Below are 22787 nucleotides of genomic sequence, written 5' to 3' on the forward strand. Positions count from 1 at the left end.
ACTATTTTGAAAGCTATTTAGATTTATAGTATATATTTATTGGCTCGTAAGTAACCACTAGCTCTCTCATGGGCTGCAAATTCTCTAGCCGTGCCTTATGCACTGGGTTCCCGCGGTATCGGCGTGACACCTTGACGACTCGGTGCAAGAGGGAAACGATACAAGAATCATCGTCCTCAAGTGTGTTGCAAACCACAATGGTTGTCTTGTAAATGCTTCCAAAAGTAATACGGGTCATCATTCTCCTAATTTCTTTAATGCCATAATATTTGCATTTTTGTTTGTCTCCAAGACGATAGACCCGGCGTATGCAGAAAGTCCACGGTCACCCAGCTTCACGCTTAGGTGCCGGATCTGAACGGTACTCTTCTTCCCATCCGTATCAGAAGGTCCTGAGGACACAGCCAACCCCTTCATTTGCTCTAGCAATGGCCTTCTTATCTGCCCGGCCACTCTTAAGGGTCTGTTTTCCATTTTGGCTCCATCCTTTCTGATTGGTGGTTATCAAAACTGCAGAGAAAATTCTGGAGTCTGTCTACTGGGTCTGGATGGTGTTTCCTGTTACTGACCACTGCTCTTCCTTGGGAAACTCAGGGCCAGGAGGACTTCGGGGACTGGCACTGCCTACGGTGGTTTCTAGATGGCAACTGATACAAATATTAAATATTTTTCACTGTTTTATTGTTTTCAACAGTGAGATTTCTGTATTAAATCTAGGAAAATGATACACTGTCCCTCCTAACCCAGTCTTCCTCCTGAACCTGAAGCCTACTTCTGCTCCTCTAACTAATTTGCTGGTTCTAGTTACAAGTGTGGCATAAAATTCCAAATGTCAGGAGGCAAACAAGAATCAAAAAAATCAAACCACTTCTCACCGCTGGTTACCGCAAACAGAAGGCTGTTTATACATGACTGGGGAGGGATCCTTGGCTCGAAGTGTATTCCCACCCTGTGCCTGCTAGACGGTCTCATGAGCGTCAGTCAGGCCGCCTGCGCTAACACGGTCATCAAATATGGTAAACAGAAAGAAAATCCTTGGGACTTACTTGTACCAGAAATTACGTAAGGAATCATCATCATCTGTAACTTTCATTCCCTGGAAATCTTAAATTCTACCCGAACGGAGTTCAGCCCAGCTAAGCAAGCTTCCTGCCTGGAATGCGGGCCACATCTCTACAAGCTTCATTTGGTTGAAGGCACCTACTCCCATCTCATAAACGTGAGTGAGCCCTCCGTGCGACACTGGCATTATAAAACCAGACGCCCGTGGCCTTTGGAAAGGAGGGATTTTGCTGTGGGCTACAAATACATCCAGACAAAGGGCCTAAAAGTTATCCACTGCCTGGAGGTGGAAAGGCATCACGGGCTTATTAAGTCACTATTCGTTGTGAAGACTTTTGCAACAGAAACACCAAGGCATTAAAAGTATCTTATAAATAGAGTGAGCATCTTTGTTAATTTTTTTAACCGTCAGGATTTTACCAAGAACTTTCTTAAATGGAATGATCGATTTCACCTTCAGGGTTTTACAAAGGGATTTCATGAACAGTTACGTTGCCCCCCAGCAACATCTGGGGGACAGGGTGGAATCCGGGTGCAGACACTCAGCAGAGGGGCAAAGGGGCCGCCTTGAGTTCATACTGACATTATTAAGGGCTGGGGCTACTTGAGCTTTGGTTCCTGCTGAACCGTTAGCTCCCCTGACCCGTAGTAGGAATTTGTCTAGTACCGGACTTTCTCAGTAGCGGGACTGGGAAAATACGCACACGCCTCAGTTTCCCAACTTCTAACGTACGGATGACATCGCCCACCTTGCAGGGTTGCGGAGCAGAGACGGCAAGAAGCTTATGACCAACATCTAACACAACGTGTGCCACCCAGAAGGCACCCAGTAAAGGGGCCCAAAGAGTCATCCTCTCCTAATACCTTCTACAGTCAGCAAGGCACCTTATCAGGATTATCAAAGTCTGTCCCTAAAATATTCCTGTGCCTCGGTGTCCCACCTTTCTCGTCTGATCGGTGAGAATGAGAGAAGGAAGATGTTAAGGCAATGCTCAAGGAAACCAGGAAACAGGAAAGAGCGGGTAAAAACCACCCATCCACCTCAAACCTCATGCTCTTAAAGAAAAATTGAAGTTTAAAAAAAACCCTTTTGCAAAACTATTAGAGCTGAATGGTTCCTGCCAAGGCCCAAGGAAAGTGTAAAATCATGGAGCCTTTCCGCGTTCTCAGTTTTCTCAAAAGCCAGTGTGTTGAGCTGATCAACCAACCTGAACTTGGGGGCCTGGGTCCAGAGGGTGGTTCTAGCACTCACGCGTTGGGGTAACCGAGGCTCCTTTAGACAGAAGAGGCTGGGGTTTCACATCTGAGGACCCAGTTTGCGATCCAGGCTCAGCTGCCAGCCAGACAGTGTCCTTGGCCTAATTATCCGCACTGTGCTCGGTGCCCCTCTCTGTGGGAGAGCTGGTTACCGATCCCGGCACCGTTGCTACCATACATGACCACCGCAGAGTCAGAACTTGGTGCCACTAAAAAGTACACCCCGAGCGGGAGGACGGTGATGCTAGGAGCCTTCTCGTCAGAAGGGAGGCTGCGTAGACTGAAAGTTCGTGTCCCCCCCCAGTGCACAGGTTGAAGGCCCAACCCCGGTGTGCCTGTCTTAGTGGAGATGCAGCCTCTAAGGAAGTAATGAAGGTTAAACGGGGTCACCAGGGTGGGGCCCTGACCCCCCAGGATTAGCATCTCTCCCCCTCACAGAGGAGCGGCCACATGAGGACACAGTGAGAAGGTGGCCGTGTTCACGCTGGGAACAGAGCACTCACCAGACACTGAACTGGCCAGAACCTTGACCTCGGACTCACAGCCCCTAGGACTGTGACAAAACACAGGTCTGTCACTCACACAGCCCCGTGGGTGGTATTTTGCTCAGGCACCTGTACAGACCCCTACACCGGCGGACCGAGCAAACCTGAGAAGATCACGTAACGTCTTTGGGCCTCCGCTGCTTCTGAAATCGGGGCATGAGGCAAACGACGTACAGAGGCGCTCCGAGCTCACACCTCCGTGATTCTGTGACTCATAAACTCACGGCCTCCATCGGCTGTGCTGCCCCCACCCCAGCTGCACGAAGGCCTCCGCTCACGCCACAGGGAGCCTTGCCACAGTCCCCAGGGAGCGCGCTCACTCTCTTTGTGCCTCTTCCCTGCTCTGTGCCCTGGGCCCCATCCATGGCGGTGGCGAACCTTAGGGAGCACATCTTGGGAGACACAAAGCCCACCGTCATTACCAATCACTGAAGCTGGATGCCCAGCCTGCCGCTTCACGCTGGCCTTTGGCAGTTCAGCTTCAGGCATCCCAGCCGGCAAAAGGCCCTTTTCAGCCTGGGCATGTCCGCTGACAAAGCGTCGCCCCTTCCGCAAGCCGAGCCTGTCTACACGGGGTGCTGCTTTCTAGGGGAGCGACTGCCCCAATGCCCCCCTTAAAATTACCTGGAAGTTGGGGTTGGGGTTGGGATACGGCAGCCAGGCGGAGCGTGAGTTCTCCTGGTACTTGAAGGGCCCGTTGAAGGCCTGGGAGATGGCGCTCAGGTTGAAGACGCACACGGCCGAGGCGGCGATGCTGTTCCTGGGGGGCCGGGGAAGAGAGAAGGGAGGCAGGTCAGACAGCCCTGCGAGGGCGCTGCGCACCTTCCGATGACCTCAAGATCACCATCTGCCAACACCCCAAGGATGAAGTCGAGACAGAGACAGGTGTGCCTCTGCCGTTCCTTTGTGGAAGCCCACATTTCGGGGTGGAAGCAAGACTGTTTAGCAATTACGACACTTCTAATGCTGCCGGACGGACGCATCCACTCAGCCGCAGCTAGAGGGACAGAGGACTGTGAAGACGGGCACGGGAGGCCTTTTCAGGGGCCAGAGCCTGTCCCCAGTCCAGGGTGGCTCTCGACCCAACCATTCCTCCAGTTCTTCTAGACGCCACTGGGGCACGCCGCTGTTGCTGCTGCTGCTTGGTTTTTAATCCCCAGATAGTGGGCAGCCTGGGGGGCTCAGTCGTTAAGCCTCTGCCTTCAGCTCAGGTCATGATCCCAGGGTCCTGGGATTGAGCCCCACGTTGGGCTCCCTGCTCAGGGGGAAGCTACTTCTCCCTCTCCCACTCCCCCTGCTTGTGTTCCCTCTCTCGCTGTCTCCGTCGCTCTCTGTCAAGTAAATACATTCGATCTTTAAAAATAAAATAAAAAAATAAAACCTCAGATAGTTGTGTTTCTAAGCCTTCAAAAAATAACCAACTAAAAGCATTTTGCAAAAAGTACCTGTCAGAGACCCTATCCTACCTTTTTTTTTTTTTTAATTTAAAAAGAATTTTCAATTTAAAGGGTCAGAGAGAAAAATGTGACATAGGAAATCTTGAAACCTCAAATCTGAGTTCAGGCTCCGCAGAGGGGGCTGTAAGGGGAGATTCTCAGGAGCGCAGTGCCTTCTTATGAAGTGTGGCAACAGCAAAATATTGTCTGGTTAAGTAAGTCTGTATTTTCGAGCACAGCTCTGATTTCTGTGCTCTGGGAGCCGCCATTTTTAGACAGCCAGGAACAAGACAGTAGAACCTTCTGAGAGCCCACAGTGCAGGAGGACTGCCCTTCTCCCGCCCGACGCACGGCCAAGGGGCTGAGACAACCACACAGTCGTGGGGCAGAAGGAGCTGCAACAGTGAGCTTTGTCCCCATTCCCCAGGGCTAAGAGACCATGACGGGCAGAGAGGCAAACCAGAACCATGAGCTGAAGCACTGGAGTGCTTAGCCACAGTTTGACAGCCTCCGACACAGAGCCAGGACACAGAGCCAGGCCGTAACTGCCCGTGATCATCACTTTCTCTCAGTTCGGAGCAAATCTTGTTAGGAACGTGGTCATCTGTCCAGAGGGTAAGCTCAAGGCTGAGACACAAGAAGGAGGAGAGGCAGCATCCACTGTGGGACTAGTAATAGAGGTAGCAGAAAGCTGTTCCCAAGACCTGGGGATAAGAAGTATTCCAGCGAGGAGGGGAGGATCTAGTCATTCTCTCTCTGCTAGTGTAGACGTTATGTACTGGGGGATTTCCACCACGATGGGCATCTCTGACAGGACACAATCATCTAGAATAGTCTAAAACTTATTTTTGTTGAGTATCTGAATTGGCCATTCACCACTGGAATGGCCGAGACGTGGTACTTCTATGACTTTTTAAATTGTTCGTTTTTGCCCAGAGCCAGGGAAATGAACAGCTAAGTAAGCCAGGCTCCCATTGTGCGTAAAACTGATGTCAGCTCAGCAACTGGTCATCCATCTTGGGCAGCCAACACTATTCCTTAAACCAGGTTTTGGAAAGCAAATCTACTTCAGAAACTGTAAATTGATTTTTTTAAAAGAAACTTATCAAGGAAGGAAAATAACCTCCAGAGCTGAAAACTGGGCTTACAATACGATGGTCACAGTGGGGTATGGGTGGGTGGGGAGCCATCCATTTCTGTCTTAGTCTTCTAACCTCACACCAGAAAGAAGACTCTTCGTGCAGCGAATGTTACTCTCAAGCGGCTGTCAGCATTTAAACTCAGCAGGGGAGCAAGGGAAAGAGTAACAGGGAAGGAAGATCAATGAAGTGAGGTTCCAGCAATTTCCGCAGGCTCCCCGGACACTCCCAGGACTGGAAGGATTCCCAGGACGTGGAGCCACCCTCCATGCTGAAACCGGGACAATCCCAGACTAGCCAGGACGGCCACTCACCCCGTCCCCCCTATCAGCACTCGCAACCCACCCTGATTCAGGTGTTTTACACACTGTTAGGTCGCCAGATTAAAGATTTCAAAGATGGTCCAAAGCAGAGCTTATGCTACGGACCACCGTTACCACCGGCAAACGGGAACCCAGAGTCTGCGTATGAAAAGGCGATCTGTCACCCCTGGGCGTGGGCTGGGATCCTATCAGGGCACAGCTACTAAGGAAAGGAAATAAGTGTGGGTCACGCCACACTCTTCTAGACGAGGAGTGAAAGAAAGACCAGGAGACTTTCCATGCTTTCTTTCCCTCATCCAAATTTTGCCAATTCTGGAGCTAAGCCTATCTCCCCTCAAGAAAAAAAAAGACGTTATAAGTTTTTCAAGAATATTTTAAGAGTATCATCATCATTTTAGAAATACCTGCCCAAGTTAGCCATCTCTGGGAACAATGGTTTAAAACGTAGCCCCAGGAAAGACAGAATGTGCATTTCACATATGAGCAGAGAGTCAGGCCTGAGTAACATTATCTCAGAGATCAGACTCTTTTGACAACACCGCCTTCATTATGCAGAAATGCATGACTTGTGTGTAGAAAAGAAAATGCCTCTGATCATTTAGCAGCATTTCAGAAAGTGTCCCGAACACACTGGCAAATCAGGAATGAGAAATTAATAGTTAAATTAATTTGATGTGACAATTACCTAAGGAGAGATTGAAACTTTTTTGCTTCACCTTATTTTCCTAATACCAGTCTCAGAAATCACAGTATTGTTGCTTAATATTTAATTCATATTCAAACATTTGTTTGGCCATTAGCCCAGTAAAACAAGAAAGATTTTTTTTAAAGCAACTTTCCAACCTCAAAGGTCAAAGCACAGTAGACTCATTCACCATGAACAGAGGAGCAGGGACAGAAATTTCTTCCCAGTCACTTACACGTTGGTGGTAAAGATGCCGTAGATCAAATCCAGCTCGGGCAGGAAGAACGTGCTCTGCAGCTCGTTGTAGTAAAAGGGGACCTCCCCGGGCCGGGAGCAGTTCAGGCGAGCCTTCATGAACGTGGTCCAGGTGTCCTCCAGCAGGAACCGCCCCCCGATGTCGTTCTTACAGACGCGGGCAGCCCTGGAGAACACGGTTTTCCCACAGTCGTGCTCCACAGCATTTTCTCGGAAAAAGAAGTAGGTGAAATTTCCGATGTCGTAAGACGACACGAAGTTTGGTTCTGGAGGCCAGAGAAAAGAAGGAAAGTGTAAACGTTCATCCAGTGTTTTCTTTAAGTCTGGCCTCCTTGGTATTTTGTCCAAGGTGACGTGGGTTTGTGCAGACAACACCAGGTTCTGAGGGAAGAATGGGGGCCCCGTGAGCAGCTTAGTGATCTATGCTAAGGGCAGAAGTTAGGACACAAGTTCCAAGTGACGAGAAACTGCCTGCATGATTCCACACGTAAGCATCCCGAGTGAACGCAGCACTCAAGTCGGAAAACATTAATGCCGTCGAAAATCTGCAACACGCTTGAAAGCAACATACACTAGTCATTTACACATTCTCACGTGCCCCTCAGAAAGCGTGGGAGAAAACGAGATTAAACACACGATGCGATTCAGAATATAGGGCTCTGGTATCATGTTTGTATGTGTAGAAGACGACAGAATTCTTACATCATACTTGTATGCAGGAATATGACTGACAGAATTTATGTGCTTTCAGTGAGAGCTTGAAGATGGTTTTCATCTGTGAAAACTGAAATAAACATTGAAACTATCAGGTTAGTGCCCTGAATTCGCTTTAGCAATTCCAGTTACTATGGAGACCATGGAACTGTGAGGACCAGCTCTTATTTTCTTATTTTGGGGTGGCTGGGAAACCCACACAGAAAGAGGGGAGGGTATGGGGATGGGGTCATTACCCTCCAGCTTCCTCGTCTCAGAATTAGCTTAAAAATAGGGATTCCAAAATGACAAAACGATGGCAAAATATGTACTTAATCACCAAGCTTCTCAGGTGTTTGGAAATTTAGAGTTTGTCAACTGAATTTCACATATACCCTTCTAAGTGTTATCTTCGTAGCTTCTTACTTGAGCCCACTGATGATCGAAATGATAGCTCGTCAGACACGGAGATGCCTGATCATTTATCTTTAAAAATTCTAATCACCTGGTTTGATTCTCACTCTTTCCTCTACTGCTAGGGGCCTTCTATTCAATTAGCAAGTGTCTGAATTTTATGGCACCATTACGATAACATGGCAATAACCTTTCGTGTTCAAAATTAATGGAAAGATACACACAACCACTATATCCACAAGAACGCATTTCAGGGACAATTAGCTTTCGCGGGCAATTCAATTGGCCTTGTACTTGGTCGGATCTGATCAGTGTATACCAACAGACATGCTACTGGCAGGACAACTAAAAGTCTGGCTACAAGTCAATGCTTTAATGTGAAAAGTAAGACGGACAACAGGCTCGCCTCAAATCTGAATGTAGACACAGAGGTGGCATTGACAACTATTCTTCCTTTTTTCTTTAAGATTATTTATTCATTTATTGGACAGACAGAGATCACAAGTAGGCAGAGAGGCAGGCAGAGAGAGGAGGAAGCAGGCTCCCCGCTGAGCAGAGAGCCTGATGTGGGACTCGATCCCAGGACCCTGAGATCATGACCTGAGCCGAAGGCAGAGGCTTAACCCACTGAGCCACCCAGGAGCCCCAACTACTACTCTTCTATCCAAAAACCCATTGCCAATTTTCAATTAATAGATATATTTGATATCATCACAAAATGTCTCATTTTAATTCAACTTTACATCGCAAAGGTGTAAGAACGACTCTAGGTCGTGTATGTTGTACATGCAACGTTTTCTTCTCAGTCCATGATATTGTTCTTAAGTCATTTAATTACATCAAGTAACAGAGACTTCAATAAGGACTGTTTTTTGTTTATAAGCTGTCAAACATCCTATTAGATCACTGTTGCGTTAGCCCGGAGTGGGTATAAAGGAAAGTCGATTGCATTAAAACATATGAGATGGAAGTTGGATGTATTTTCTGTACAGTATGCTTTCATATCCAAGAGAGATGCTCACAGACACAGGAGGTGACTTGTGTTTTTGGGGAACATACAGCAAAATGATGGGGAAATTTTTGAATCTGTGTTCAGTGAGCCTCCAAAAAAGAATGACTCATTGAAGAAGATCTTCAAAGCAAAGATAGGGAACAATTACAAAACTATATTTGGTTTCTAAAGAAAATACTCGCTTCTATGTCTAATTCTAAAGAGAAGACTAAATCATTTCAGAATACGGCCTGTACCCAGGCTCCACAACTGGACTGCAGTTTGATCATTACACTAAACACAAGCAACAAAAATTATCACGACCATCATGACAACAGCAACCACAGAGCCGACCTAAGATGGAGAAAACAAAGAAAGCAGGTACAGGACTGGATGTGACCAGCCTGGGGTCACGGTCACCAGCACATGTGGGTGAGACGCAGGCCGAGTCCACAGTTTATCAAACACCTTCACAAAGACCGATTCCTACTACTACTTTGAGGACACACCGCTGGAGACCAGAGTGTGTGTCTCTAGCAAGTCTAGAGCAAGAAAACGAGAAGCTGCGAAGATAAACGAGTCTGTCGTGGTTTCTTCTGGTCAAAGTTTAGTCTATAATTTACAAAAAATATCTGCAGAGGATTAATGCTACTGTGCCAGGCCCTACACTCAGAGCTTCGCTTTCACAGGCTCATTAAACCCCCACAAATCATAGAGGTAGGTGCTGTGTTATTAGTTATTAGTCAACTGTCCGCATTTGTACAACTAGCCACGGGGGACGTGGGGGTGGGGGGTCAGATCCTGAATCCAGACAGTGCAACCACAGAGCCTAGGCTCCGACCATTACACTATGATGGAAAAAAACAAAAACCAAAAAACAGTGGCTGCAAGAGAATAATTGACTATATTAATAACATCCAAGAATCACACTTCATATTGTGGACAACGCTTTAGAACCAAAGTGGGGAGCAGGACGACAGGAAGACAAATACCCAGACGAAATTTACCCTGCAGCCACGAGGGCCATCAGGAACGACACCGAGAAGAAAAAGCAGCAGGAAGGAGCCCGCAGTCCAAGGGCTTATTAGGCGAGAGTACTGCTGGCAAGCACCTGCCCAGCTCGAGAGATGATGTTGCGGATGGCGCCACCACTCCCCAGAGAGCCAGCGAGCGACTGTTAGCACGTTTACTGTCTGTTCCATCGACCGGCCTCACCCAGATGCGTCCTAGAAGGGGGGTACTGGCTAATACCGTGCGGAGCAGCCCACAGCTTCCTCTCTCCACCGAGAGCCTCTAATGGCTCTCCCCCCCACCCCCCCCCACACAATTCTATGATAGGGCGACAAAGCACACTTTAGACAGAAATGCTCAAACACATTTTCTCCAGCTGAGAACATGGGGGAGAATTTGTGCTTGGCGTGTAGTAGATGCTGTCTCAAACGCACCACACAGCGAAGGTCACTTAGTCAGGGAGCTAACGGACCCTTGAAAACCCATCGTGCTGTCCCGTGATGGCCCTTCAGGATGATGACAGGTCCCCGACGGCGGGACCTGCCGTAAAACCAGGAAGCTCCGTTTCCTGGAAAGCAGAGCCTTCTGAAACTCAGCCAGCTTCCTGTTCCCTCTCCAAAGACAATAAAAAAGCCGGAATAATTATTAGACAGACGGCCAAATATCTCCCGCATTTACAGATATACATCTGGAGGTGGGGGACGTTTGAGTCCTGCTAGGCGGTGTAACAAGACGCATACGGTTTCCCTCCCATTACCGAAGCTCTGTCTCTTGTTAAAATGCAGTTCACCACAAACTACTAATCTGTCACTCCTGAGTGAACTGAACAAGTCATAAATCAGGCCCTGCCTTCTTGTCTACGACGAACGTGAGTGCGTGGAAGAGAGATCTGAGTGGTCCTTTCTTCTTCATTGTCATTAGAGCTACGCACGAAGAGAAGGTGTGCGCCAATTCAGGAAAACACAACACAACAAAAGACATGCGCATCTGTCAGCTCATTATAAATATATGCACGGAGAAGCTGTTTTTTCTCATGTTTGGAAAACACGGAAAGTCATGCATTACACAGCATCGTACAAGATAGGTCCTGCCATAGAGGAAATAATACTTCACGATAAAGGAACTTTTATTTTATACATTGACTCATTAGCAACCATGCAGACAGGAGTAAGAGAAGAGATCCATGAGATAATAAACATGAGTAATGAGAAGAAAAGCTTCAACATTTTGGAGAAGATTCTGACCAGGCAAAACCAGATGGTAAGCCTCCAGATGGAAACTTCCGTTCTGCCTTCTTTCTAATATAACATCTCCTGCATCCGTTTGGAGGTACCTTGTGTTTGGTGGTTCAGTCTGATGACTGACCCATCATCGATAATTTCCTGATACAGAAATATTTGTCCAAATTAATGCCGATGGGTATTGAAGACAGAAAGGAATCCCAATTTGCCAACTCTACAGAAGTCTTACTAGAATCAGTATCTATCATAAATCCTTTTTTCAGTTAAAAGCCACGTTGGAATACACTGGCCAAAGTCCGACTAGATGTCTGGGCATGGAGCCCATGTGGGCTGTGGCTCTGCCCATCCCAGCTTGAAACCCTGGGCTGGAGCATGGACATCTGAACATGCCTTTATCCTGTATGACATTTTAGGGCACAAAAGACTTACTTTGCCATAAGGATTAAAGAGCCCAGTACGCAGTATGATTCTAATAAATGGTGCCTATAATTATTACTTTGTGACTTACTCTTGATTTCCCTCCTATTTTTTAAATATTTTATTTATTTATATGAGAGAGAGAGGGAGTATGAGAGGGGAGAGGTCAGAGGGAGAAGCAGACTCCCTGCTGAGCAGGGAGCCCGATGTGGGACTCGATCTCAGGACTCCAGGATCATGACCTGAGCCGAAGACATTTGTTTAACCAACCGAGCTACCCAGGTGCCCTTCTTGATTTCCCTCTTAATTAATTTATATCTAGTAGGACTCAACATAATGACAGTGAATAATCAAACGTGCAAATGTTAAGCTTAAAGGTGACCAAAATTTTAGGACGATACTTGCTGAGTGCAAGCTACTCCACAAATAGGAAAGAAGTGAATGGAAACCGTCTTTAGACAGGACACAGTGAGCCAAATTCCTTAATTTGTTGATGTCAGTCACTACCAAAACCATCTCCGTATATATATCTAGATTTCATACCCTCTCTCTCTGTGCACATTCTTTCCCTCATTACCCCTACATGAAAATCTGCTGCAGAGTGTTCCAAAGTAAACTAATTTCATCTAAGTATTTAGTAAGCATGGATAATTAACTAAAATTGAATTAGATTAAGTACAATGTGGTTTTAAAGCCATTGATGTACTAAAGCTTTCCCCGAGATTTCCAGTAAAAGACAGACAGGTGGGTAGAGAACACGTTTGTATGTGTGTATGTGTATATGCATGTCCGCGCGTCACATACGTACACACCGTACGGAGACGTGTGTATGTATATATGGCTCAATACTGCCACCTACTGGCTGTGTGAACTCCGTTAAGTTATTTCCTAGCCCACATTCTGTGCCCTGTTGAGCAGTGATAGTAACACCACCCAACATGGATCATGGGGGGAATCAAAGGCAAAGAGTGACAAGTGCTCAGCACTTGATGGCTAATCATCAAAATACAGATCACCATTTATTTACATATGCGAATTAAGATATAAATAATAAGCATATACACATATACAAAAATATGTAGATTAACAAAAACACGCATATCGGTAAACCTATCAGTATTTATTTAACAAGCTAAATCATAAACGTTGCATTCTGTATACTAAATTAGGGTCTTTGTTGCTCTCGGCAGATGTGGCACCAAATACGGGGGCGGTGCCGTAGACAGAGCCCCAAAAGCCCCGGAGCCCTCCTCTCGCCCACCACCCACGGCCGGGGTGTGCGGTGGCAACCGACAGAGCGCATGCCCTCGGGGCAGAGAGAGGAAAACAAACCCGACAGACCAGAGAGACCAACAAGCCATCACAATGAGGACAAGAACACTGAAGACCACCAGCGGCGAGGTGAATTTAAGAACTGGAGAAGGAAAGGATCAGAGAAAAGGCAGCTGGAGGGTTGGGGAGGGACCACCAGGTCAAGAGCAGGAGAGACCACTGCTACGAGGAGACCCCAAGAGTGGCCAGGAATGGAACAAAGCTTATGTCGGAATGAAGGAGAAGGCCAGGACAGAGACCCAGACAGGAGCTGGGATGTCGGCTGCCCCTGGAGGGTCACTGAAGAGTCTGAAAGACAAGTTGATGACCACATTCCTGTGGGTGTGGTGATGGCAGTGGCTAGGGAAAAAGGGGATGGGGCATCAAGCGTGTCCTGGGTGGTCACTGCTGACACTCAGATCCCCAAGTCCTTCACTCACTGAGCCTCCAGCAGAAAGAAAGCCATTGCGTCAAACCAGAAAAGTGGTACCAGCCAACTTGATTCCTTCTTGCTTCCACAGGAATGTGACCTCATGAAAATGTAGTGTTTATGGGGCGCCTGGGTGGCTCAGTCATTAAGCATCTGCCTTTGGCTCAGGTCATGATCCCAGGGTCCTGGGATTGAGCCCCGCATCAGCCTCCGTGCTGGACGGGAAGCCTGCTTCTCCCTCTCCCACTTCCCCTGCTTGTGTTCCCTCTCTTGCTGTGCCTCTCTCTGTCAAATAAATAAAATCTTAAAGAGAAAAAGAAAGAAAATGTGGTGTTTGCATAAACTTGCTGATTCTAGCCGGAGCAGCCAGTACCAAGGGGACCCGTGCCATCTCTCCCTGAATGACATCGGCCATCCCCTATGTGAGGACTCACCCTGCAAGCCCGAGGCTCTCCTCGGAACTCTCCCCCTAGGTCTCGGGGAGCTTCGCTAACTGGCTGTCGTCTACATGCTCTCACTCAAAGTGTCAAACACACCCTCATCTGTTCTCCTTCACTCTGTTCCAAGCACAAAGCTTCCCCAACCTTTCCCTTCTCCGGGGAGCATCTACCATATCACGCGCTCCTCGGCTCAATTTGTTCAAACTAATTTCACAAAAACGTATTTTTGAACATTTTCCAAACAGAAAGTTTCCATTTACCATGTTCATTATTTCCCTGATTATATTTTCAGCACAGTGGTTCACTTCTTCTAAGGATGAAATCATTGAGCCTCCAGAATTGTGAATCAAAAGCCAGGCGTTCTTCTTCTTTTTTTTTTTTTTTAAACTGGCATATTAACTTGAATTTAAATATTTTAATGTTGATAAAATAGTTCTGAGGAGGAAGAGGACAAGATGTGAGAGCTCGCTGGAAAAGGTATCGGGCTGTAAGACTACGCGCTTAGAACACGTCAACCTGAATGACGGCGTGGTCTCTGTCGCCTGAGCTGACCTGGGCCAGGGCAAGACAGGAGCCCAAAGAAGAGAGCCAGCGATCCAATAAGTAGCAGCGCATGACCAAACGTGAGAGGCCACTGAGGTGATAGAAAGACTTTAACAGAACAATATGGAGACAAATTTACTGAAACGCATACACCTGGGGATCTTATAAACAGGATGACAATATGATTTATGGGCCAAACGGGAGCGCTTTTGGGAGGGACAGGGAGCAATGTTATAATCCTGCCAGGGTGGCAGGAGGGACCTCGGGCTATCACAAGGCAATGGCTCATGATCTCTAGACAATACCCTGAACCATTTTCCTTCCTGGTGATGAAAGTACTAGAAAATTTCTATACAATCTGTTATATTCTCTCTAATGGGATGTAATTTCTCCATGTGGATTTCTGTTTGTTGGACGCAAGTCTCTCTATGACTTAGTGTATCGAGTTGGTGCCTTTGGCCACATAATACCTTGGTCGGGGAAAGAACGGCTCATTCATCCATTCTCTTCGGAAATGTGCAAATTGAAAGTCCAAATGACTGACTGGCAAGCACGGAGCTGTCACCACAAGACGGAAGGGACTCTGCACTCCGCCACGTTCAGGCATTCAGCACAGAGACCCATCAGTGCACGACACTGCTTGCAAAGACCACGACAAGAACCGATTCCTTCCTGTCACTTAACAAACTTCTGTGCCCGTGAAGGACAGTTTTCAATTATGCCACAGGCTCTTCTACTTTGACTCCAGTAATCCCCATCCGTGTCATTGCTTTTTGTAAGTTTTGACCAATAAGGAAACCCTCCTTGCCTTCTCCAGAGTCCCCGCTGCCCCTGTTCTGTGGTAGCTCATGCATAAAAACGTGGAGCTCAGGAAGAGGGAGGGAGATTACAATGCTGCTATTTCCTAAGATGTGGATGAAATGAAGGGGAGGAGGGAGCACGTGGGGGCGTGGACCACTAGCTCTGGAGTGGGTGTGTTTGCAAATGCCAGCTCACGTGCCCATCAGCCTCGTGGCTCTGGTTCAGGGGGCTAGTTCCTCTGACGGCAGCTTGCACACCTGTAAAATAAGGACGGTGCCATCTCCCTTGGAAGATTTTGTGGAGGATTACAGATGGCACGTGTATGGAGTCTCCCATCGACCTGACAAGTTCCAAAGAGCCCCTGCGACCCCATGAAGATGCTCAGATTGGGTTTACAGCACAATTTCCAACAGACCTGCATCCCACACAAGATGGCCAATGTGCCTGATGTCCCACCAGTTAGAAAAGGTTGTTCTCCGTGCTCGGTCCCATGTCCCCCGACTGCTCGCAGGCTTTAAGCCCACAACTCACCACCCTAACGAGTGGAAACCTCACGCGTTAGAGGTCAGACTTAGCCTCGCAGCTGCGGTCCCCAAGAGAGCCCACAGTTCACAGTGACACCCCTCTTAAGCATCTCCCCAGATGCCCATTTAATAAAATATAAAACTAGGGGCAGCTGGGTGGCTCAGTGGGTTAAAGCCTCTGCCTTCAGCTCAGGTCATGATCTCAGGGTCCTGGGATCGAGCCCCACATTGGGCTGTCTACTCAGCAGGGAGCCTGCTTCCCCTCTCTCTCCACCTCTCTGCCTACCTGTGATCTCTCTCTCTTCAGTCTCTGTGTGTCAAATAAATAAATAAAATCTAAAAAAAAAAAAACTAGCTGCTAACTAGGTAATCGTGATTTTTTTAAAATTCCAGTTTCCTGAGCTTTTCCTTGATAAAGACTTGACTTTTCCTACAAAAACACACTTCAATTCCTAGGCACCACTTGTCTGTACTTGGCTCGTTTTGTGAGGGCTGCCTCTCATCCGTGAATTTCCTGCTCTAGCAAATGTCCATCCATGGAGCCCCTAGAGCAGAGGAGCCCAGGAGGGAATGTGCTGTGTAGACTCTGCCAAAAGTGAACTCACTCACTGTCCCCCGGACAAGCCCGAAAGAGTGACTCTGGCCATGCCTGCAGCTCTGGGAGGCGACATCTGCTCTCAGGGAGAAGCGCTGAGCTCTCCACCAGGCACCTGTCTTCACGAAGAGGAGAAACAATTTCTTCTTGAGTTAAGCACAGAGGGGATTTTCTCCCTCCAAGTAAATTATCTTTATTCATTAGGAGGTTACTCGTATTTTAAAGACCTCAAAGAGTCTATTTAAGGCACCGGGAACATCATTGAATTATTTCGAACCAGGAGAAGTTGAGATTGTTACGAAAAGAGTTCTCCTGGCTAGAACCATAATAGCTCATATGAAATGATATTGTTTAAAAGAAAAGGCCTTTGATGTCAGGTCTGTCTGCTTCCACATGAGGTCATGGTTGAAAACTGCAGAAACAGAAGGAGCTGGGGACCTCATCGGGACAACTCTGTGGACAGGCAAACCCTTCCCCACAGAGAAGGAAAACCAGCAGTTTAACGAGGGTTAACAAGAGGATGTCCATGTAGACTGCCATGCTGACTTCTTCAGACTCATTGATGAATTAGTTTTTCCAAGTTCCTACAGAGGTTTTTTTTTTTTTCCCCTCTGTGAAAGTATGTACTTCCCTCATAACCTACAAACTGAATTTGCATACTATTAATTTGGAAATGTCATTTTTCCCTTTTTCATGGGTTTATTGTTTCCCCAATTTGATTGCCAATTTCTTGAAGGCGAGTTTTACAGCTTCTCTATTTTAAGCACTGGCCATTAAACATTTATTATCCTGCCTTACAGTGATCATTTAATAAAGGTTATTAACGATGAGTATTTTAATGCATTAAAGCCGTTAAGGTATTTCTCTAAACACATAAATTTGTTTTCAGAGAGATTTTGGCACAGGGGGATAAATCTGATGTTGAAACTTACATTCATTGTGGAGCACATAACTCAATGTTCCAAATTCCTCCAGAACATTATCTAATTGATTGCATTGCATTTGATAACTGAATAAATAATGGTTGAGAAGGAGTCACAGGAGTGACTTGTCTAAGTGAGATGATGAAGGAAGTTTTTTTCAGATGTTTGGACCTGAATCAATTTCAAACACACAAATCTTTTTCTTTCTTTCTTTCTTTCTTTTTTTTAAATTCTGGCTTATGCTTCCTATGACATGTTCCCTTCGTTTAACAACACCATCCGTATTTTTACAATTTACAACATGGGCTTATCTCCTACTCATTCAATAAAGGTGGACATAGCTTCGACTGTGTGTTTCAGACAATGAACGAGACACACGAAGATGGCTCACATATAATCCCTGTCCTCGGGGAATTCATACACTTATGGGGCAAGCAAAGAGCAATTCCTCATCTAGTAACTCATTTATTCCAAAAATACTGATGAGAGCTTACTACGTGCCCGGCACTGATGCAGGACACATCAGTGAACAAAACACATTAGCTCGCCATCGGGGAACCTCCATTCTAAGGAAGGAAGGAGACAAGCACTGAAGGGCATAGGAGTTAAGGATCAAAGCTGAGCATGGGAAGAGGGACCAGGAGGGCTTGGATGGGAGAGGGCGTCCGTTCACATAAGGTGGTCGGAGGACGTCTCATTGCGGAGGCCGTCTGAGCAAAGACCGGAAGGAGCTAAACCAGTCGGCCAAGTGGGTTTCAGGTGGGGGAGCTCTTCAGATAGAACAGGGCCAGCAAAAAACAGGCTGCAGCCAATCCTGCCCGCTGGCTGTAAAGGAGGCTTCGGGAGCACCAGCCACCGGGAGTGAGGCCGCTGTGAGGGAGGAACTGAACAGCTTCGATGGGGACACCATGGACCACCAAGCTTAAGCGACTGACTCTCTGGCCTTCGCTGGTCCCTGGGAGACAGCCAAGAGCCAGTGGCCCTGTGCAACATTTAAGAGGTCAAAGCAGAGGGAGCATGGGGTGGGAAGAAGGAGTCAGGACACCGGGGTAACGGGAGGCCGTGGGTAGGGCCTCGGCTCTCTCTGCAGGTGGAACGTGGACTCTGTGGGTTCCCGGCACGATCATAGCCGAGAGCTCCAGTGTGATGTGATGAGCACACTCCCGTGTAATGCCAAGAAGGGATGAGCGATCCAGACGAGGCTCGGAAGCTGAAACTCTAATTGGAGCTAAGGGAGGCGGAGGCGGGATTTGGCAGGAGGCGAAAAACCGAGGGAGGCGAGGACAGCATGCAGCCCACGTGCACAGAAGCGTGGTGAGGAAGGCGCGGCGCTGCGGCTTCCCCATGGCGCACACGGGGAACGTCACAGGAGTCCGGGCAGCGTGAGTAAGCAGGCTGAGCAGTGGGCGAGGACTGACCCACACACCGCCCAGAAAGAAGAGTGGGGTCGTCACCGGAAATAAGGGGCTGCGGTGGGAGGTGGCAACATTTGAGCATCTCGTGATCAGCCCCGCATCATGGATCCTGCCATCCCCCCAACACATGTTGAAGACTTAACCCCTGCAAATGAGACCTTATTGGAAATAGGGTCATGGCAGACTGAAGAGGAGGAGTATGGCGGGCCCCTAATGCAGGATGACCAGTGTCCTTACATGAAGATGGCCACGTGAGAACGCAGACAGAGACGAGGCCACGTGCACGAGGAGGCAAAGACTGTAGGGATTTGCCACAAGCCAGGAATATCTGGGGCTACCAGAGCTTCAAGAGGCGAGGAAGGGGCCTCTCGTACAAGCTTCAAAGACTACTGCGTTTTTCCTGTATGAGGTAACTAATTTAACTATGGAAAAGGCCCCCTGTGTGTATAGACAAATCACCATACATACAACTCACCACAAGCACCACACCGAAGACAAAAACGTGCCAACCACAGTCGGAAGGCCCTATCCTCCAGACCTCTCTCCTGAGGAGGCAACTCTCTTTCAGCAAACAAAATTGTTGGCAAAACCCGAAAAATGGCCAAAGCAAAGCAATGAGTTCTGGCCATGATCACAGGTGAGCAGGTTACGATCACTGATAGCCTGAGATGAGTAAGTGATGAACCCTGTGCGTTCACATCTGTGACCAAGTTGTCATGAAACCACACCTTCTTCGATCAGCAGGCCCTGGGCTTTCCACCTCCCCAGAGTGGGAGCTCACATGCCCAGGAGGGAGCCGCCTGCCGACCCCATGGGGGTGGCCCGTGTCTCCTCATTCGGCAGGTCAGAGCCTGCACATTCTTAACTGGACACCCCAGCTCCGGGTTTTCAGCACCCGCTCAGCTCTATCAAGACTAAATCCGAACCTCGGCTCTCCACTTGCTCACTCCATGCCCTGATTCTCAACCAGCTGAACACTCTATGGAGAAGATTCTAAGCGCCTCTGTGAATGGGTCCCTAAAATCTCAACAGGAAGTAGGACCCTTTTTTGGATACTGCAGAACTAACTTCATTCTCAGCTTGTTTGGGTTTCTTTATTGTTTTTGTCTCATTGAAGAGGAAAGACATCTGCGCATTTTTATTAAAAAAATGGCAGTCGTCGCTAGAGAGGAAGAAATCTGAGGCTAGAGGGAAAAAAAAAGGGAAGGAATAACAAATACAGCAATAATTTCAAGTAAAGAAAGAAAACAACTCCAGAGCACAGTGGGGAACGGAGACCAGGGCATCTGGTCACGAAGCAGATGGGATGCAAAGGAGGGATTCCAGTGAAGTCACGAAGAACACAGGCCCCTGCTTCCCGGCTCAGCAGGGGGGCGAGAAGCAGAACTAAGTGGGGTCAGAGGCCAGAATCTGTCCTGGATGGTCCATCAGAGACAAAACCAGGGCCAACCAGTTCAGTAGAAAGTACTGCCCCAACAAGGCACAGGAGAGGGAAGAAACGCTCAACATCGAGAACTCTCTGCTCTCTGCCCTGGAAGTGAGGGCCTTCCTTCGTGGGCCGGTGGGGGTGGGCAGGGCTGAGGGCAACAGGGCGAGTCATTGTCACGGAAACGACGATGACAAGGTGGTTGGGTGCTGGCTTTACCACGGTGACCGTGGACTCATGTGCAGTGTCTGCACTTGTTGGATTCTACATATAGAAACAGTAGCACATTTTAGGAAGCTAAAACGTGATTCATTATGTTGAACGAATAATGACAACATGCTTACGGAGACTGTGGTAAGCAGGGTTAGCTCTCCCACTGCCCTTCCCCCATCCCCTGACTCTCAGACAGAAAGGGGTCCACCCAGAGGTTAATGGAATCAGACCATCTGATCAGCCAGTGGGAATCAGAGTCACATGCAAAGAAACAGTCAGTGTTTTTAACTCACGGTATAACCTGAATTATCAGGGGGCCACTTCTGGGGGTGGGGGGGAAGAGAGAGAGAGATGGTATTCCTAATTAGTTATTACTTTGCTTTGGACAAACTCTAATTACAATGCCTTTGGTTGGGGGGCAGGTAATTTTGATTTTTAAGTGGAAACTTTGCATGGTCAGTAAAAATCAACAAATGAACAGAAAGAAGAACTTTAAGCTAAACAGAGGAAAGCTTCAGGGCCCAAAGGGGTCTGAAACCAGTTCAACGGAAATAATGTTCAAGAGGAATAGCTAGTTACAGCTTCAGTTTAGGAAAACAATTCATGGTGCCCTTTGGAAGGGTGCAGAGTCATTTAAATTACTGGAGAAAGTTGATGAGGATCTTGTTTTCTCCACAAGGGAGTCTTTTAAAGGTAACCTGGGGCTGGTTTGACTATATTATTTGGAAAAATGCTTGTGTCGTGTTTATATATACATACACGAATAAACGTACATAAATACTGAGCCTAAGCAAGTCGTTCTCAACCAGAGGCATCTTCTCCCCCAGGAGACATGTGGAAATTTCTGGAAATTTTTTTACTGTCCCAACTGGGTAGAGGGGGACGCTATTGCATCTGGTGAGTACAGACTGCCTAGAGACGCTGCTAACCATCCTGTGATAACCAACCATCGTGCACCACCCACACATCGAAGAATTACCTTTTCCAAAACGTCAATAGTACTGAGGTTGAGAAATTCTCATCTACATTATTAGCTTGTACTTGACAGAAGGTCAGTAAATCTTTATAGAACTTGAAAGCTCAAAATAATAAATAGGATAGGGCAATGGCAAGATTTCATCTCTGTGCAAGCTATCAAAGGGATGACATGTGACGCACGTATCTACCTATGACATTGTGCATGTGGTGTGTGCGCGTGGGCATATATGCACGTGTACGCGCACGTGGGCGTGTGTGCAGGCACATTCACATAGGCACATACACACACACGGAGGGCTCGATTCTAGCTGGCACACCTCCCTCAGGACATTGTACAAAGCCAGCCTCTATTCTGATTGCTTAGTGAGCACATGACCAATTTCCAGTCCAAGACTGAAAGGACATCTTCTGGGGGTTTTGGGTTTCTTTAAAAAAAAAAAAGACACATGGAATCTGGCTTCTGCTGCTGGATATCGTCACACCTGGGTGCGGTGCCTGAAACCGCATCAGAGATTCTGCACCCCAGCGGGGTCAGTCCAAGGACCACACTGCCAGAATGTGGATGGCAGAGCGACCAGGGATGCTCACGCCATCGAAGGAAGTAACTCCAAGTAACGTGCACCCCAATGCCCTGGGTATGTGACTTGAGACATTTTTGTAAAACTGATCAAGCTCTTTGGAGCCACCTGTGGCCCAACACAGTCTGCTACCCAGTGTCTGACAATTTCATGAAATGCTAGTCATTTCCTGCTTTTAGATATATAACGAGAAGTTAAGGAAGAATGCACACCAATCTACAGATAGCTGCGATAAGACATCACGTTTCCTGAACTTCGGACAACAGCGTAAAAACCAGCTTAAGTTTGACGCATGGTCATGTCAACGTTAGCCCTGTTGTTGCTGTCCCCAGCGTTGACAGCGTCTCTTCCCTTCTACTCCAAAAGAGCTCCCCACAGACGCCCGTCCACACCGATGTACAAAACAAATGACATTCTGATTTGTTGAGAAATGAAGAAATTGTTTCTCTTTGGAAGTGGCGACAGCTTGCTTTTGAGTACAAGTCACCAGGAGCTACAGACAAATGAGGTGGGGACTGGCCATGACCGGCAGACTCACCGTTGAGCCATTTGGAGTTATACTGCGCAGTGCGGAGTGGAGGCAAGATCCCCAGGCTCCGGTAAATGGCGGGATCCCGTCCCGGAAAGTCCATGGCTGTAGCGGCGTACAGCTCCCCGCCAGCCGTCAGAAGAGCCGTGGAATTGTGCTGGGGACTGTAGGGGCAGCGGGCCATGCCACTGATCTGATCATGGATCTCGGTCAGGTTATTCAGCTGCAGGGGAGGAAAGGAGAGATGAAACTGATTATCCCCTATGAAAGCCCTAGATCAGCTCGGCCCGACCCGCAAATGACACACGTGCGATGACCTCTCTGGGGCTCAGGACAAGCCATGACAGAGGTGTGCACTCTGACTTTGATGGAAACACCCTGCAATAATTCAGGATAATAATTTCAGGTTAATAATTGGTGGCAGGAGGAGCCACCAATCAATCACCCCCCCACCCTCCCTTCGAGCTGCCAGACCTCACACCATTACACCCCCTCAGAAACCGAAATAAGATGATTGTACGTGGGTCCCACTGGTAATGCACGGGCACTGCAGACTTTCCACATCAATAAAGAAAACTTCAATATTGAGAGAAACAGAAACCACAATTAGAT

The 22787-nt window shown here is 47.7% G+C and overlaps 1 protein-coding gene across 1 annotated transcript in view; it reads right to left on the reverse strand.

The window, feature by feature from the left end:
• Window positions 1-22787, reverse strand: part of LOC111153426 (semaphorin 5A) — a 463009-nt gene that overhangs the window by 141891 nt on the left and 298331 nt on the right. The window contains exons 8-10 of the mRNA XM_022512436.1: window positions 22185-22398; window positions 6683-6968; window positions 3489-3624 (exon numbers count right to left, since the gene is read on the reverse strand). Coding sequence (XP_022368144.1) covers window positions 3489-3624; window positions 6683-6968; window positions 22185-22398 — 636 coding nt within the window. The remainder of the gene's footprint in view (window positions 1-3488; window positions 3625-6682; window positions 6969-22184; window positions 22399-22787) is intronic.

This window comes from Enhydra lutris, unplaced genomic scaffold, assembly GCF_002288905.1.
Source record: "Enhydra lutris kenyoni isolate GAN:26980312 unplaced genomic scaffold, ASM228890v2 scaffoldscaffold32, whole genome shotgun sequence".
Taxonomy (NCBI): domain Eukaryota; kingdom Metazoa; phylum Chordata; class Mammalia; order Carnivora; family Mustelidae; genus Enhydra; species Enhydra lutris.